The sequence below is a fragment of the Carettochelys insculpta genome, chromosome 4 (assembly GCF_033958435.1).
Source record: "Carettochelys insculpta isolate YL-2023 chromosome 4, ASM3395843v1, whole genome shotgun sequence".
Classification (NCBI taxonomy): domain Eukaryota; kingdom Metazoa; phylum Chordata; order Testudines; family Carettochelyidae; genus Carettochelys; species Carettochelys insculpta.
In genome coordinates, this window is record NC_134140.1 from 58,839,932 (window position 1) to 58,858,801 (window position 18,870).

Here is an 18,870-nt window from a genome sequence, read left to right on the forward strand (position 1 = left end):
ATGAAGTCTCAGATATTCTACTTCAGAACAACTCAAACTGCATATTGTATTTACACATCTTCTCTCATTCCTTATTAAAGAAGGTAAACAAATGAAAGCAATCTTTATTCCTTCAGCTTGCACCAGTTTCTACACATGCTTGGTCTTCTACCTAACTAAATAAGAACAGGCACATCTTCCATGGGGTAGTGTTTCTTGATAGAGATTACAAAGGTTTACGTTTTACAGACGGGGAGGTGGAGGCAGAGAGGATGAATTCACTTGCTTAGGCTCACAAAGTCACTAGCACAGTAAGAACCGGAACTCCAAGCACTCGGCTCCCCATTGAGCGCCATCCCGTCCACTGGACCCTGTTACCTCCCTACATTGTAATCCCTTCATAATACAATAATTTCTACAGCAATCAGCCATAATGCAATAGAAAATTAGGACTTCAGGAAAAAAAGAGCTGATAGTTTAAATCTTAAGAAACAGATGGTTTGTATGAAAACACACAAGTAAATAAAGAGTAAGGTCAGAAATACTGACAATGATATTCAGTTTTTTAATAAGACTTCAGTAAGAGAGCTTTTTAAAAAAGTCAAAGGTGAATAAAATTAAAATATTTTAACCATTGTTCATCATAATAAATGACAGGCAAGCTGATGTGACTAAGTGCTCATGATTATTTTGCAGGACAGGACTGCAAACAGAATTCAAGCCTCTACTGCTGAGTGTCCCTGCGTTCGCACTACACTAGCCATCTGTTTTGAAGAGGCAGGATATCAAAACCCACTTTGGAAGGCTCTGTGAAGCATTCCCGTACATTTCTGTAACACCCCACTGCTCACAATCAACCCTGCTTAGAGGACACTAACAGACCTTACTTACTCTGGCACACATATATGTGTTCAACTCACGTGCATATCCTCAAACCAGAGCAGGGCAAGTAGAGATAATCTTAGAGCTATCAGCCCTAACGGTAACCCTTTAAGCCTTTTACCTTCTCCATCTGTTTCAAGGTTAAAGAGAAAACTAAACAGCCACACTTATCTCTTCCACACCTTGCAGCAGGGAATATGTTGACCTCTACCACATTACTCCTCAAAAGTTTTGCCAAATTCCATAACACGATTAAAAAATGTGTTTTTTCATATGGGAGCTTGAAAATGAGGGTGAAAGCAAGCACGCTGAACTTTCTGTCCCTCACAATTCTGAGCAATCCAAGATCTGGTCAAAATGATTCCAAAGAGGATTAAAAAATACATTGTGATTATACACTTACTTAATGAGACAAATCTGAAAAATTTTATTGTGAACTATTAATCCCAACACACCTGTAGGCTGCTTGGTGCTATTTGTAGGTCTCTGCACACATTCACACTGTCCTGTTCATGAAAATCTGAGATATAGATGGCAACTTTTTCCTGAGCTACAGCAAGCTTAGCCTTTAGGCAAGAAAGCTGCCAGAGGAGACTTTACTGAAGAGAAAATCTGGTTGATACGAAGGTTTCCTGATGGGCAAATGGTATTTGCAGAGTGAGGTAGGGGACTTCTGTTTTGATATCCTGCCTTTTTGGGGGGAAACGGGAAAACAGCAGAACATGAATGATACTGGAACGATGTCCCCATGATGCATGGTGATCCCATGAGAAGTATGTCATTTGTGTCTTGTTTACAATAATGAATTGCTTTGAAAAAAATCAAATCAATTCCTCAAATGTAGGTATGCCTTTGGTTTTGTAGCAATAGATAGATGCACCGTACTAAGGATTACTGATCATTTATAATATAAAGGCGCTTTGGCTATTTTCCCCTTTCACTAACACTGGGAGGAAATCCAAGCAAAAAAATGCACATTCTTCCAGTCTAACACAATATGAGTACACTCTTTTGCCATGATCTTTTTCTCTTTAGCATATACAAGAAGCAATGATGGATGGAAGTGGAGAAGAGTTTTAAGCCCTTCCACTTTCCACCATCCTTACAAGTTACACAGATAAACTGTGACACAAAGCTTGAGGAAAGGAGGGTGGAGCATCAAAAATCATGAAGTATGGTCACTTAACACAAAAAGACAATGTATATGCCATCCCTGTGATGGAGGAAAGCTAATTTTATTTCTCTTTCATTACAACTTCTACCCAGCCACAATCAACAGAACTCTTGTAAAGTCTGGCTGTCTGTGCCCGAGAGCAATCTCACGTGGTTTCCTGCTGTGAGGCGTTTCCCATCCATTGTGTAGATTTGATTTCAAGCAAGACTTCAAATGCTCCTTGGACCACAGGTGGTTCACAGACCACAGTGTGGGAACCAGCCAGCCAAAGACTCTGTACAATACTCATTATAAATAAGACAAACATAACTTCTATGCAGAGTGCAGTTTATAGATGATGTAAATAATTTCTTTAGTTAACACCAAAAACAGGAACTTGATCAGGCTAGTGCATTGCTGTGCAGGTGTGACATTTTTAGAAAAAGGGATAAAGATCATTAATAGATTATAAAGGGTGCATGATATCCTACCTTAATTCAAAGGGCTTACTTTTCTGGAACTAAATATCACACTCAACTATAGCATAGAGGTCAAAATCCCAACTATAGCATACAGATACAGCCAATAACCAATTTTATTACATATCAAGTTAAAAATACATCTTTAACTTCAAAGTCTAGCTAAAGCAATCACATTTAGGTCCGTGAAATAAAATGAGAATTAAATGCGACTAAATACAAAATTAAAAAATAAAACTAGAAACCTTTAAGAGTCTCTGGAATTACGTATTGATCTTAAAGTAAAATGCAGCTATTTTACAACCAGCATTGCTTTTTGCTGCAAAAGAACTGAGAATACTTTTGGATCTTGGCTTTCTATTGTTTAAATCTGTATTATGAGAACTAGACTGACTTCACTTCCAAATTAATTCTATAACCAAAGCACTTATTAAAATGAAGAGATTACTGATAATATATCACCTCTGTCCCACCAAAGAGGAAGGTTGCTGTATGAGTCACAGTGACAGGAGTATATTCTCAGCCATCAGTCAACTCATTCTTCATTTAAAGAACGTAACATACTCCTTAAATCAATGAGAATGTTTTGAATCTTCTGAACCCACACCAGTGCTGTCCAAAATATGTCAATAAATGTCTATTCTTGAAATGTTACACACATTGTAACAGGAGAAAAGTAGATCTGCCATTTTGTATACACCTGATGCATTAGCTATTCTTTAAACAATATAAACAACGTAGCCTTGTAGGGCTACCTGAATGACCAGCTTCTCTTTTTTATAGAGAAATTTGGGTCACAGGGAGTAATAAGCCAATGTTAATTAATTTTGTTAAACAAAAACAAAACAAAGAAGCCCTGCCACATGCTGGGTATTTATTTCTATGTCATCAGCAGTAGAGGGGCCAATACGTAGGGCAGTGCTGGCTTCCCTTAAATACAAGTTTGAATTGCGGCTATTGCTAAGCCAAAGGGCACAAACAAGAAAGCGTTGCCAACTGATATAGTCAATAGTCTGACTGAACCTCTTCTGTAGTGACTGTTCTTGAAAAATGCCACTTGCCTTACACAACTAAAATATTAAAAGTATTTCCTATAATCAACATGGGGAAGGATCAAGGAATATTGCAGCTCTGGAGGTAATCTTATGAAGACCACTACTATAATTGTGTCTCAATCTACTACAGAAGGCAAATCTGAAAATTCGGCAAATTCATGAGCTGAAGAACCCTTTATGAAGTTCTACGTATAGACAATACCAATACCTTATATTCAACACACCACAATGTACTTTGCAAAGTGACGATTACACTAATTTCCCAGCATTGAACCAAACAGAACACAAAACAACTGCACCAGCACTTGGATAACATACATTCATAATTAAAAGTAAACTAACATGAGCAAATGCTAACACCTGGCAGGTAAAAGCAATCATTCTAACCTTACACATGCTATGTAATACTTACCTTCTGGCTCTGAGGGCCATCACCCTCATCAGCAATACCATCCTCCTGCTGGTCGTAAGCTGGACCTCCTAGAAGCCTTATTCTCTTCTCACACTGCTTCTTTGCAACAGTCAGCTGATTAATATACCTTTTCACATTGCGGGCCCTCAAAAGGTCAGCTTTCATTGCAGCAGTTTCTTTACCTTTAGTATCTATGATAAACAGCAGAGCTATGAGAAAAGTTATCTTTCACAATGGAAAACTTCAGATTACAAGCTTCTGAAATGCTGGTGGCTCAACACGGCAAATGGACACTGGAGTAAAAATACCTGAAAGTCTGCTTCCAAAATAAATTTGTAGCTATCTCCACTGACACAAAGTGCACACATAAAATAGTTAAGAGAAAATGCCACAGGAAAATTACAAAATATTTTAACCACATGTCCACTTATATTTTAACTGATCTAGACAACACAATGTCCTGCTATGCTATTATCGACCTCAGGAGACACACTTGAGTCAAGTGCACCTCACTCAAAAAAGAGACCTATGAGACCATACCAACACTATTCAATATGTTATTGAATTTGTAAAGACATGGAAAAATGTTTTTAAAATTCAACAGAATGGAGCTTGTGCACAAACCACACACAGGCATTCAGAGGGCTTCAAATTTCAATACTCTCCCACCCCAAATATTCTCTGTAGTTCTATAAATATTTAGTTAAAAACAGATAAACAAAAGATGCAGCACTGAAAATGATTCCTGTGCTATCCCTGAATGTGAATAGCTCCTGCAAATCCATTGTGTGTGTTAAATGGGAGTGCAAGTCTGTTGGTCAATCAAAAAACTTCTTACACTTGTGCATGCATGTGACATAAGCTCCAGAGCAAGCTACATGGACAACTCAGGGTATCAAGTATCAGAGAGGTAGCTGTGATAGTCTGTAGCTTCGAGAACAACAAGAAGTCTTGTGGCACCTTACAGACCACCAGATATTTTGGAGCATAAGCTTTCGTGGGCAAAGACCCGCTTCATCAGATGCATGAGTCAGGGGGCGGGTTTCAGAAGGGTATTTAAAGAGTGGGGTCCCAGTAAGAGGGAGGGTCAGACCTGACAAGGATTTCCACCTTGCTGAATAGACCTTGCCAGCTCTGACCGTCCCTCTTACTGGGACCCCACTCTTTAAATAACCCTCTGAAACCACCTCCCCACTCATGCATCTGATGAAGCAGCTCTTTGCCCCCGAAAGCTTATGCTCCAAAATATCTGTTAGTCTAAGCTGCCACGAAACTTCTTGTTGTTCTCAAATTCAGGATATATGCAACTCAGCATTAAGCCGTATTCAGAAATGAATACTCAATTCTTTACCCGCATAGTCATATTTTTATAATGTGGTAATACTACTACAGTACATATAGCGTGCTACAGGGAAAGCCCTCAAATGAAATACATAAAACTCATATTTGCAACTAAGTTTTAAATATATTGAATATTCGCCTTACAATCTGAGTTTTATTTTTGTTTGCTTTTTTAAGAGGAGAAACCCATCCTTCTACCTTCCTTGTATTATAATATATACATATACACATAGTGATGGTGGATGGGAGGCTTTCTGAGTTAAATAGACAAATCTAAATACATATACATCTGTGTACAGAAAGATTTGAAAAATAAGGTTGAGTGGCACACTCATATAAGGCAGGGAGAGGCATAGTGGTGACATGAATGGGAAATGACAGAAGCAGCATTAATGTCAATTCTACAGGATGACAAGTGTGCTGTGTTTCTATACGTAAAGCATGGCAGCAGAAACTGAAAGTAAGAAGTGGAGCTGGCTGGGAAATTTTCAAAATCTAAATGTCTTGCAGAGCCCTTTTGGTTTCAGTAAAGAAATTTCACAACTACGCAAAATAAAAACAGCATATTTTTATTTAGCCTCTTCTGCTTTATTATGACAAAGCTGGAAAATTCCATTTCGGTGCAAGTTTCAGTGGGTTAGCCATGTTAGCCTGTTTCAGCAAAAACAATGAGGAATTCCCCTGACACTTTCAAGACTAACACACCCATCTTTTCATGTATCTGTCAAATTAAATTTTGCATGTCACGCATCAGATGAGGTTGGCTCCAGCACACAATAAGCTTATGTCCAAACAAACGTGTTAAGTCTTTAAGGTATCACAGGATTCATTGTTCTTGCATTTCAGTGCAGTGGGTGAGTCACACTTGGTATATATTGCTCTGTGTGTTATTTCACTCAGTGAGTACATATTGGTTCAGTTAATCTACATGAACTCACAAAAGTTAAATATGGCTAACTGAATCCAGAAGAGTCTCTCCCAGCGGCAGGCTGTGTTAGTGTGTATCAGCAAAACCAACAGGGAGTCACATGGCACTTCAGGGACTGACAAATGTATAAGGGCATCAGCTTTCATGGTTAGAATCCACTTCATCAGATGAGTGGTTTTACCCTTGAAAGCTTATACCCTAATAAATCTATTAGTGTCTACCATGCCACACAACTCCTCATTGTTTCGAATCCAGAAGTTTGTTTTGATGCTTAACAAAGGTCTGTTGGTCAGGAACACCCCCTATGCATGCAAAGCAGGAAAAAGGAGATACTAAACAAAGCACAGCTGTTGTTTTGTGGGTATCAGTAATGTAACACAGAGATGTGTACTATATGTGGCTGAGAGCCAGGACTGCATAACGGTAAAGCAAGTGGTGTTACAGGTTGTGGTTCCCATGTAACAAAGAAACAGTTACTATATTACTTTGTATATTGTTAGAACACCACCACAAACAACTACTTTTAGGATTGAGAGAGTTGGGGAAAGGTATGCATGAAAGAACCATCTGTAAGAAAGGAAAACGGGCTCGGAGGCCTTGAACTTTCTTCCTCTTCCCTGGGTGGACGCAGGAGAAGATTGCTCAGCCAGACTGCAACTGTGGGAACCAGCTGGGCTGTAACTTGGCCCACCATTTCAGGAACTTCTATTTGTGTTCCTGAATAACTGCAGAGGTCCTACTGGGTCCTCAGTGCCCTTTTCCAGACCACAACCATTTACAGTACCCCAATGTCCACCTGAAGCTCTTCCCTCTCCTATCCCACTGAGGAGAGATGCTCGACTTACCTGCTCGCACTAACTTGCAGGCAAAGCCACAGTCAGTCCCATAACTCCAGGAAAAAAACATGGATGAGATGCTGGTAACTGTACCTGGGCACACAAACAAACAGGCAGGGTCTGGAGAGGCAGCCCATTTTTGGGGAAGCAGCACTGGACTGACAGCATGGCTACTGGGCCCTTAAGGCACTCATCACCTCTGACTGCTGCCTCCTTCAGGCAAACAACAGGGCACTGATCCCAGACTACATATCAGGGTCCCCTGCCTTACTACAAAAAAGTGCTCAAATACACTGGGGTGGCAGCAGTGACTTAAATAATCAGACACTTACTCCTCTGCCTTCTGCTTCACTCGTTCCCCCTGACTCTCCCCACTCTTTTCACCTCTCCTAGTCAGACAGTTCTGCCATTAATGTTTTCACCAGTTGAAACATTAAGAGCACACTAGGGAACTTTTAGTAACAGAGAGAAAGCCGTGCTAGTCTATATACTATCAAAACAAAAAACAGTCAAGTAGCACTTTAAAGACTAACAAAATAATTTATTGGGTGAGCTTTCATGGGACAGAATCCTCATAATGAATAAATAAAGGCCTACAACCTATCCCTAATCAGTATGCCACACTCCAGAAGGCCCTAGGTGACAGGCCTGTTCTCTCCTACAGACAACCTCCCAAACTCATGAGGATTCTCACCCACAACTAGAGTCTCTACTGCAGGAACACCAGTCCTGGAACTTTTCCTTGCAACAAAGCCCACTGCCAGCTTTGTTCACATATCTATTCTGGAGATACCATCACTGGACCTAACCAGGTTATTCACAGAATCACAGGCATGTTCTCATGCTCCTCAACTAACATCATATATGCCATCATGTGCCAACAATGTCCAGATGCTTTGTATATTGGACAGACTTCAAACTCTCTCGGACAAAGAGTTAATGGGCACAAAACAGACATAAAAACATTCCTGATCCACAAACTGGTCAGCCAGTATTTTAATGGCATGGGCCATTTTGTTAACGACATAAAAGTTTGTGCCTTACTGAAGAGGAATTTTCACGACACTCTTGAAAGAGAGACTGCTGAACTCTTTTATATTTAAATTCGACACATTAACGTGGTTTGAACGAGGATGGGAATTTTTCTGGGTCATTATAGGGGCTCGGTTGCATACTTGTCAATCTAATTCTTGACTCCCCCCAACACCCTTTTGCCCCTCTACTCTCTGATTTGCTCACTGTGATCATTTATTTTCTGATTTGTCCACCTTGCTTACTATTTTTGGTTCTCTGTGCCTTAAATATTAAGTCTGTTCTGGTATGGCTATGGTCTGAAGAAGTAGGTCTGTCCCACGAAAGCTCACCTAATAAATAATTTTGTTGGTCTTTAAAATGCTACTTGACTGCTTTTTTGTTTTGATAGGGAACTTTCACATGAACCGACTAGTGTGCAAAACAAGAGTTTGCTTCAGAAATCACACTCCTGTAGTGCATAGGCCTGCTCTGTGTTGAAGTGCCCTAAGTTTCACTTCTGTAAGAAGTTTAAGTCTACTATGTCAACAAATAGCCAACTTTACTCCCACCCTTCCTGTTATTTCCTTATATGCTCTCCTGTAGTTACAGAATTAGATGCTTCACTTACCATTCTAAAACCTAGACAATTAACACCTTCACTACAGGAATGGATGCAATATAAAGACATAGCTAAGATAAAATTAGAGATATAATTCTTACAAAAACATTAACTAAACTGTATTCTACTGTTTAATGTATATCTACTCCTCCTGAAAGAAACAGCATAAAGTAAGGTGTGCCTGTATGTAACTGCTAAATTCTATTGCCAGAAGAAAAGAACAAAACAAAAAAATCTTGCTTTTCTCAGTGCTGCTATGTGAAACTAGCAGATTTGTCACTGAGACCACCACCTGGAGTAGAATAAACCCAGCTGGCTAACCTAGAAGAATCATACACACCCAGCACTCTGTATTTTTGCAAGATCCCTTGGCTTGAGCACATACTCTACTTCCTTAATGCCATGCTCAAGCTAAATCTATGCTTCTACTTTATTGCACTGAACCTTTCTGGCTGAGCAGTGTGGTGGGGGAGGAACCCATACACCCCGAGCATAGCAGGTTACAGCACTGTAAAGTGGCAGTGTAAACAGGTCCCAGCACTGTTCACTACTCCCTTTGTACAGGTCATTTACAAAGAGCTCTGGGAGCGATCTCTTAGCTATCCTGCCCCTCTTCAACTGCACTTTAATTTTAGAAGTGTAGACAAAGCCTAAATTAAGGTTGTGAGTATAGAGCCAGGAGCATCCTAAATGAGATTTGTGGTTGGTACAGGTGCAACTTAGCACTAAGCTGTTCTGATCACATTCACAAGGCAATGGTATTCTTTAAACCATTTTAACTGAAATTAACAAACATTATATTAGGTTTTTTTTTCAAATAACGTCCTCCACCTTAACAAAAATAAACCCAATATGAACCCTATATCAGTTGACTGTCTTCCAAAAGTCAACTCCAGCAAGGTTGACTCTCCATATTCTGGAGGAAGAAACCCTTACGAAAATAACTACAACAGACAAAGAACTTGAAGACTATTCTATCTTTAGGTGCCTTACAATACCTATAAGCCCATGAACTGTGCACCAATATCCTGAGCAATAATCGAAAAAAGTGGTTACAAATAGTGAAACCTTAATTGATTCTGACTGTGGGAAAGCTGATGTGGGATTCTACACAAAACAGCTGCAAGGTTAAATGATAAGTCTGTAGAATAAGGCAATATTATGAGAACTGCAGAAGTATCCACTATGCAACTACATCTCCTCTAACGAAATTTCTGTTGCAGAAGGAAAATTTTCCAGAAACAGGGTGCTTATCAGTACTTTAAACACTAAGGTTTCCACAAAAAAATCAAAACTACTGTTGAGCCTCTAGCCTTAATTGCTAGTTTGGGACAAGATTCCACCTTAACATGATGGCTAGTAAAAAGTATTGTTGTGGTAGTTGTTTTAAATAATAGAAAATAATAAAAACTTCAAACAATACAGAACTAATTCCACAAAACAAACATATAGGGAGGGGAAAAAACTAGACTAGACTTAGAATTACAATGATAGACTACGTAATCATTAAACTTTCTAATTCACAATACTGTGCCCAGTATTTTCGGTAACTTCTTCAGTTTAGTAACGTTAAAATGGCATATTAAATTAGCTATATTTATTAAACTGAAAAGTAATAGGAGCCCTAGCCAATGCAAAATTACACCTTAGTACAGTCTTCCCATCAGGAACTAAATTCTCAAATTTCATCATTTGTGTGTGAGACAGGGTACATGTTACAGCTGTTGATTAGCTCCAATTAGCTCACAAGATTAACTCAAATTGTGATTAAAAATTATCCTAAATTAATCTCAATTGAAATGTATTAGGCATTTTGGAAGGTTTTTCTACATTTTCAAATATATTGATTTAAACAACAGGATACAAAGTATACAGTGCTCACATGATCTTATATAGATCACAAACATTTGCACTGTAAAACTAATAAAAGAATATATTTTTCAATTCACCTCACACAAGTACTGTAGTGGAATCTCTTCATGGTGAAACTGCAACTTACAAATGCATACTCTCCAAACCAAAAAAAATGTAAAACCTTCAGAGCTTACAAGCCTACTCAGTCCTACTTCTTGTTCACCTAATTGTGAAGGCCACCAAGTTTATTTACCTTGGTGGGAGATAATGCTGCCAAGTTATTTACAATGTCTGTCACCTGAAAGTGACAATAAGTGTTTGCATAGCATTTTGAGAGCCAGCATTACAAAGTATTTACATGCCAGATGTGCTAAACATTTGTATGCCCCTTCATGCTTCCACTACCATTCCAGAGAGCATGCTTCCATACTGATTCCCATTAAAAATGCATTAAAATTTGTGATTGACTTCCTCAGGAGAGAATTACAGGTCTTCTGCTCTGTTTTTACCTGCATTGTGCCATTTCATGTTACAGCAGTCTCAGATGATGACTCAGCACATGTAGTTTATTTTACCAATGCTTTCCATGCAGATCTGACCAAATGCAAAGAAGGTACCTACATGATTTCTAAAGAAACTAGAGCATTTGACACAAGATTTAAGAATCTGAAGTGCGTTCCGAAATCTGAGAGGGACTTGATGTGGATAGTGCCTTCTGAAGCCTTAAAAGTGCAACACTCTGCTGTGGAAGCCATAGAACTCAAACCACCAAAAGACAACCAACCTGACTCAGATGATGAAAATGAGCACGCATCAGTTGGCATTGCTTTTTGTTGATATTGAGCAGAACCCATCATCTGCATGGACTCTGGGATGGCTATTGAAGAATGAAGGCACATAGGACTCCTTAGTGTGCCAGAAATATAAATATCTTGTGACAGTGGCTACAATAGTGCCATGCAAATGCCTGTTCTCACTTTCAGTTGATAATGTAAGCAAAGAAGTGAGTAGAATTATCTCCTGCAAGAGTAAGCAAACTTATGTCTGAGTGATTGGTTGAAGAAATATGATGGAGTGGACTTGTAGGCACTAAAGCTTTACATTGTCTTATTTTTAATAGCATTTTTGTATATAATTCTACATTTGTACGTTCAACTTTCATGATAAAGAGACCACATTATAGTATTTTTAATGGGGGAACTGAAAAATACTATTTAGTTTGGTTTTTACAGTATACACATTCATCATCAAAATAAGTAAGAGAATACAAAGTTTACAGAGCTCCATCTTGTAATTCCAATGTATTTTGAAACACAGAAAAATATAAAGATATTTAAATAAATGACATTCTATTTTCTCCTAGTTTATTCATGTGATTAGGTTATATTTTAATAGCTTTTTTTTTTTTAATTACCATGAAACCTATGTTTGATCTGTTTTTCAAGTGAGGCAAATTATAATAGTATCTATCTCTGTAAAAGCATTTCAGAATACAAATTTGCACAAAAAGTATTGTACATACATCAAGTCTTCTCACAAGAAAACAGAGTTCCTTACCACTAGCAACAATAGGCAAACATAGGGATGAAAAATTTGATTTGTAATGGGCATGTGAGGCTTTTATATAAAGTAATAAAATACGAGGAAAACTCTTTCCAGTAAATTAGCCTTACATCTGAAGTACATTAATATTCCTTCTCTAATGGACAGTGAACCTAATACTTACTTTCGGGTTTCCTTTTGCTTTGTTTCAGCAATTCAATAGGAACTAGCAAATAGTTAGCTTTAGTGTATGTTATAAAAGAAAGGAATTTCAGTAGTGCTAATTTCAAGTATTCAAAAATGACAGACAGGCTCCAACACACATAAGATTAGCTTTAAATTTATTTAAATAATAAATATTGAGGGATTCCTGAGCCTTTAGGGGCATTCAGGTTACCTTTTAAAGCTTTTCGCTGCAGCTACATCTACACTAGAAGCATCTGTGGACAGTAATGTCTGTTGACAGCAGCCAGACTGCTCTGCCCTCTGCAAACAGGACTGCCCAGTGAACTGGAAGCCCTCTCTGACAGACTTGTCTTCACTGCACTGAGTGTTATGCATCAAATTTTTGAGGGATAACTCCGACAAGGCAAAAGCAGAGTTCTGTCGAGACTCTGTCAACAGAAAGCTTTATAACTGTAGAGACTCCCTGAGTGGCCTTCTGTCAAGAGAACTCTCCAGTGTAGACACAGCCTGAATGAATTAGAGCTAAATTTTAATTTTCTTTAAATGAAAACAGCTTCTAATGCAATCTTTTGATTCCAACACCTGGGATTCTGAGACACCAATAATGCAAGATTCATGATGAAAATTGCAAGAATTGATTATACTGGAATTTCATTTAAAGTCCTGGAGAAAAACTTGGATAAATCGCCACCACAGACTCCATAAGTCTCTCTTCCATTTTAGATTGTGGACAAACAAAATACTCTGTTTTTATTACCTTCTGGAACCTTTAAAAAATGTTTATCTGTGCCAAAAGAAAATTGTGCCTAGTACACTTGCTACCACTGCAATTTATTGCAAACACAGAAACCAACATTTATTGATTTAAATAAACAAAGTCAAATAAAATATTCATAGGTGGGAGTATAAATTGTATATGAATATAAATATTTTAAGATGTCTATCCATCTAACTTGAAAGGAAAACAACAGACATTTTAAAAAATTGGGGAAGGGCATACTGAAGCATATAAAAACAAAAATACATGATATTCATTTAACTGCTTGTATAGCACAAGCCTCAAAGATAAGACCTCAGTTTCAGTAAATTCAGAGGAGGTGATGGAGAATGGCCTCAATCATCCTAGCTTGAGAACTGGAATTTTCTTTGATCTAGGAGCAAAACTGAAGGTCAACAGTTATGGTGGACATGGGGCTTACTCTTATGAAAAAGACATAGCAGGGCAAGTTTCTAGCCAGCTTTCATTGTGACTGCAACTATACTCACAAGTTTTTTCAAAAGAAGGGGGCTCTTTCAAAAGATCCCATGGAGCATCTACACACAAAAAGTGTTCTTTAGAAAGTAAATAGAAATAATGTAGCGTTCCTTTTGAAATCACTCTTCCTTTCCCCTTTCCGGAAGAGCACCCCCTTTTGAAAGCTTTTTTCAAAAGAAAACGTGTGTAGACATTCTGCAGGGCCCTTTTTTCGTAATAGCTATGCACATTTTTGATTCTTGGCCTGTTCTTTCGAAAGAGTGAGAGCTGTGTGGACGCTCTCTTTTGAAAGAGCAGATCACTCTTCTGATCCGCTTCTTTGTGTGTGGACGCACTCTTTTGAAAGAAATTCTTTTGGAAGATATCTTCCTGAAGAGCTTCTTTCAAAAGAGCTCTGTAGTATAGACGTAGCCTGTACGTGTATTCTTGTGTGTGGTAAGTAACTATAATAACGAGGACTGTCACTGCCCAATTTTTGCATATATATGTCAGGTGCACTGTAGGAAGTGGACGTGGCGATTGGATGACAGGAAGTCCACAAACATGACAAATATTTTGATAAGAAGATGGATGACATCAATACAGCAATGCTGAACTTTCCAAGGAGCGGATATAGATCACAGACTACAGTCTAGTGATCACAAACATCAAGATAAAACTCAAAAGAAAATGTAAGACACAGTTTAAGAAAAGAGACATGGCGAGGCTGTGTGAGCGAGAAACAGGGAATGCATACAGAGCAGCACTGGAAGAGAAGATTATTGCCACAGAGAAAGACCTAAATAAGAGAGTCACAGGGATAGCCATTGCTATAGAAGAGGTAATTGAGCAGACTGTTCCAGAAGAAGAAAAAAAATCAATAAGAAGTGGATTACCTAGGAGACACTGAAGTTGTTTCAAGAGAAGAGAGCATTGAAGACCAAAAGAGATGTTTCTCAGATGGCAGAACAGCAATATAGGATGAAATGCAATGAAGTAAGAAAAGCTGCCAGAAAGGATAAGGAGAAATGGTTAGAGGAGCAATGTAAAGATATTGAGAGGTGTTACAGCGAACGTAAGACCAGGGAGGTGTAAAAGACAATTAGGAATGTTAATAGGAAATGGCAACCGAAGCAGATGGCAGTCAAAGATGAGAACAAAGAAGTGCTTGTGAACAGGGAGAAGACTGTGCAGCGATGGACAAGATATTGCACCAACCTATACAAAGCACAGTTGGACCCGAGTGTCTCAGAGAGAGTGACTGAAGAACTGAAAGAGATATTTCCACTGAGCATCCAGATCAAGACTGATATTTCAAAGGAGGAAGTAGAAAAAGCAGTGAAACAACTAAAGAACAACAAGAGCCTTGGAAATGATAAGCTCATGGGAGAGATGATCAAGTACAGCGGATAAAGCATGATTCAGGAAATACACCGACTGTGTAATATAGCATGGAAAGAAGGGGAGGCGCCTAAGGAATGGACAAGATCTGTGCTAGTGACAATGCCCAAGAAAGGAAGTACATTGGAGTGCAAGAACTACTGAACGATTGCCCTAACAAGTCATCTAGGCAAGGTGCCGACAATGATACTGAGAGATTAAGACTGCAGATAGAAGAACATAGAGCAGACGAGCAAGCAGGTTTCAGAAAAAGATAGAAGTACCATACAGCAGATATTGGCACTAAGACTGATAGTGGAAAAAGATCAATGAAAGAACAAGAACATATATACTTGCTTTGTCGATTTTCAAAAGGCATTTGACAGAAAAGATCAGAAAGTGACTTGGGCAGTATTGGAGTCATATGGAGTGGATAGCAGATTGATAAGGTTGTTGAAGGATATCAAGGGCAATGCGGAGGCAGTGGTGAGAACATGCGGGGAGTTGGGAAGGTGGTTTAGAACAAGTTGCGGTACGAGACAAGGAGATCTAATATTGCCAAAGTATCTTCATCGACATCTAGAGAGAGCAATGGACAAGATCAAGGAAGAGGTAGGAGGGGTATCTGTGCATGGGAAAAGAATTAACTTGAGGTTCGCGGATGATACAGTTATCATTGAGGAAGATGAGAAGCTAGTGAAAACAGTGCAGGCATTAAACAAAGAAGGGAAGCAGTACGGACTGATTATGGACATTGATAAAATAAAAACAATGGAATTTGGAGATAAGGAAATAGGAAGGAAGATCAATGTTGATGGTATTGAACTAGAAAATGTAGAGAAGTTCACATATCTGGGAAGCAACATAACATATGATCTTGACTGTAAGAAGGAAATAGCGACTAGAATAGTGAAAGCAAGAGCGAGTTTGAAGGTGATAAGATCTGGAAAAGCAAAGCAATTAGCTTAAGAACGAAGATGAGCATCTTGAAAATGTGTGTATTCAACAGCATGTTGTATGGATGTGAGACATGGGTGATAACAAAAGATTTGAAAAGAATATTGGCATTCGAAAGGAGTTGTTATAGAAAGATTCTGAGAAAAGGATGGACGCAGAAGGTCACCAGTAAGGAATTACATAGAAAGATACAGCCGAAAGAGAACCTGCTGCAGGTGGTTGTAAAACGGAAGCCACAACTATTTGGGCATATTTGCAGAATGAACGATGAATGAAAGATCAAGACCCTGGTATTTGGCATAATGGACGGTTCAAATAAGAGAGGCAGACTCCACAGAGAATGGACAGATAATATAGCAGATAGGTGCAGAGCTCGTCTACAGAAACTAAGCCACTCCACACTGGACAAGGAAAGATGGAAGGAAATAGTGAGAGGCATCAGACACCAACAGGCGCTGAGCCCATGGTTATTGATGATGATTATGATGACTGTATCTAAGCAAACATGCCACAAGTTTTTAAGCACATATTAATGAGAATCTACAGGAAAATCTGAATCATATTGTATTAACTGGGGCCCCCTTCACCTGACCTTTCATTCTGTGTTACACTCTCCCACACCCCACACTTTTAATATACAGTAACCCACTTCCTCAGGACTGTAATCCCTCACTTACAACCAGGAAACCAGATGGCCTCATAGAGATGGAGACAGTTTCATGAATCCATAATGTATTTTGATTGTGTCCTCCAAACATCCTCTCTCACAAGTTTGTGTGTCTCGACTCCACAGTGCTCTCAGTCATTTAGATCAGTGAAAAACAAAAACTCCTACACTGTAATATTGGTGCTAGAGAATATCAAGTGGAGTTTATACTGGACAATTTTTAAAAAGGCTCGCTTAGAGGATTAATTCTGAATACTTATGCAATGGCAACTATTAGCCAGCAAATATGTGAAACTGAGTAATGTCAGAGGTTTTACTAAACAGTGTAAAATGCCAACTTATTGCAAAAACCTTAAAATTTCTTTATTTATGAGCAGGCATTGCAGTGACGGCCATTATTTATTTTCTGAACCTTGTCTACAATGGAAAGAAGATTTTGTCAAATTTCAATCACAATTGAATAAGTAAAACAAAACTAAGTACTTCTCTGAAAAGTGTGAGAAGACTGGAACATGAATATCTAATGCAGGTAGGCAGTCTCAAAATCTATCCAAGGACTGTGTGCACAAATCCAGCTATGTATCTGTCTTACATTTGACTATTTTATTACATTAAATACACAGCTTTAACGCCTATCAGAATGCATGCTTACCTTTCTGTCTCTTCATTTGGGGAAAGTTGCTGATTGTGGTTGCTTGAACTATTTCCACTACGATCTGATACCTAGTTTTAAGAGGGTAGAACAAAAAGATAAAAGATGGTCTTTTACAGTTTGCTCTTCACGTCACATATTTTAGAAGTACAAATATTAGAACAAATTCACTGGGAAACCTAGTCACTTCACATGCACCTACTTTCCCATTCAGAGGGAGAGTATGCCTGGGAACAAATGGGGGAGGGTATAGTTTCCAAAAGATGGAACCATCAGAAAAAGAAAATCATCCAAAAATCCCAGCACTAATTAGGAAGTCTTCTTCACTCAACTGAAACATGTGGGATACTCTAGGACAGGTTCTTAAAAACCCCAGTAAAGTTAATGAAAATGTAATACAAAATCATGGTCTTAAAATTCAAAAGTAAACTAAAGTAATGCTGGCAAACAGAGTGGGATTGAAATGTAATAAACTTGGCAAGTGAAGAAATTTTAAAACATGCCTGGTGAAATAATTAAGACCATTGTAAAACAGGGACAGGCTTCAGAAGAGAGTTCTAGGTGCAGTAAAGGCAGATTTGTCTGCTGATGTAACATGCAATTGTAATTGTTTGCTCGGGAAGGAGTTCGGGTAATTTTAACAATGATGCAGGCAGCCTCTGTACCTTTCAAGGCTTTAAAACAAAAGTCAATTACTTTGTACAAAGTCAATGTATGGAACCAAGCATAGTAGGCACAAGGTTATTTAAACCAGTGAATAAATTGCAAGTCCTTAGGAAACCCTGCTAACAAGGGAAATACACTGTGTTGGCCAGTCATAATGAACACATTCTGTTAAGAAAGAAAAGAACATCAGCCCCATCAGAAAGACATGCTCCTCCTATAAGAGTGGTGGAATAAGGGAAAGTAAAAGGGTTTCCTCTGTCATCCCTTTTCCTAACCCATAAAAAGCCAGAGAGAGGCAGAGCCACAGTTAACCATAAAAGCAGTCACTAAAAGTTGCAGCCTTAACACATGACTGCTTGGTCAATTCCCCATTTCTGAACTAATCTACACAAAGAATTATATATGAGCTTGGGAGGTAGCCTAATTACATTTGTACAGAAGGAAAACATGAGCTGCCTACAGTTGCAGGAATTGGAAGATAAAGTTAAGAAGCAATGATATTTTTACTCAAGATACTACTCCTGTTCATTCATCTTCATGGATTTCATGAACTCCTTGCTTAACAGAAACTTTAATTATTCTATCACAGATATTCCTCTGAGCATATTACTGAGGAGATGAGGATTAACTAATCCTTTCTGAACTTCTTTAATTTTTTAAGAAAATGTGGCTAATCAGTTTAACACCATCGTCCTGTATGACCTGGGCAAGTCACTTAGTCTCTCTGTAACTCAGCTCTTCCTCTGTAAGAGCACTTCCCTGCCACACAGACACATGGGTGAGGATATCTACATTAAGCATTGTAAGGTGCTCGGATACCACGCTAATGACAGCCAAATTAGAATACTTGGTTCCCAATTACCCAGATAAGTTAATTTTTAATTTGCCACTTTCATTTTTTCTTGCCACTTTAGTCTTAACTATTAGAATTGCTGTGATGCTTTCACAATTCAGATACTCTAGGCATCACAGCAATTCAAGTAGTTAGAATGAATTATCTAGGTAATTGGAAGAAAACTAATGCATAAATGAGT

At 38.5% G+C, this 18,870-nt stretch overlaps 1 protein-coding gene across 4 annotated transcripts in view; it reads right to left on the reverse strand.

The window, feature by feature from the left end:
• SNX25 (sorting nexin 25) overlaps nt 1-18,870 on the reverse strand; it is a 152,308-nt gene that overhangs the window by 77,258 nt on the left and 56,180 nt on the right. For all 4 annotated transcript variants that reach the window (XM_074991844.1, XM_074991845.1, XM_074991843.1 and 1 more), the window contains exons 6-7: nt 17,171-17,241; nt 3,961-4,151 (exon numbers count right to left, since the gene is read on the reverse strand). In XM_074991844.1, the coding sequence (XP_074847945.1) occupies nt 3,961-4,151; nt 17,171-17,241 (262 nt within the window). The remainder of the gene's footprint in view (nt 1-3,960; nt 4,152-17,170; nt 17,242-18,870) is intronic.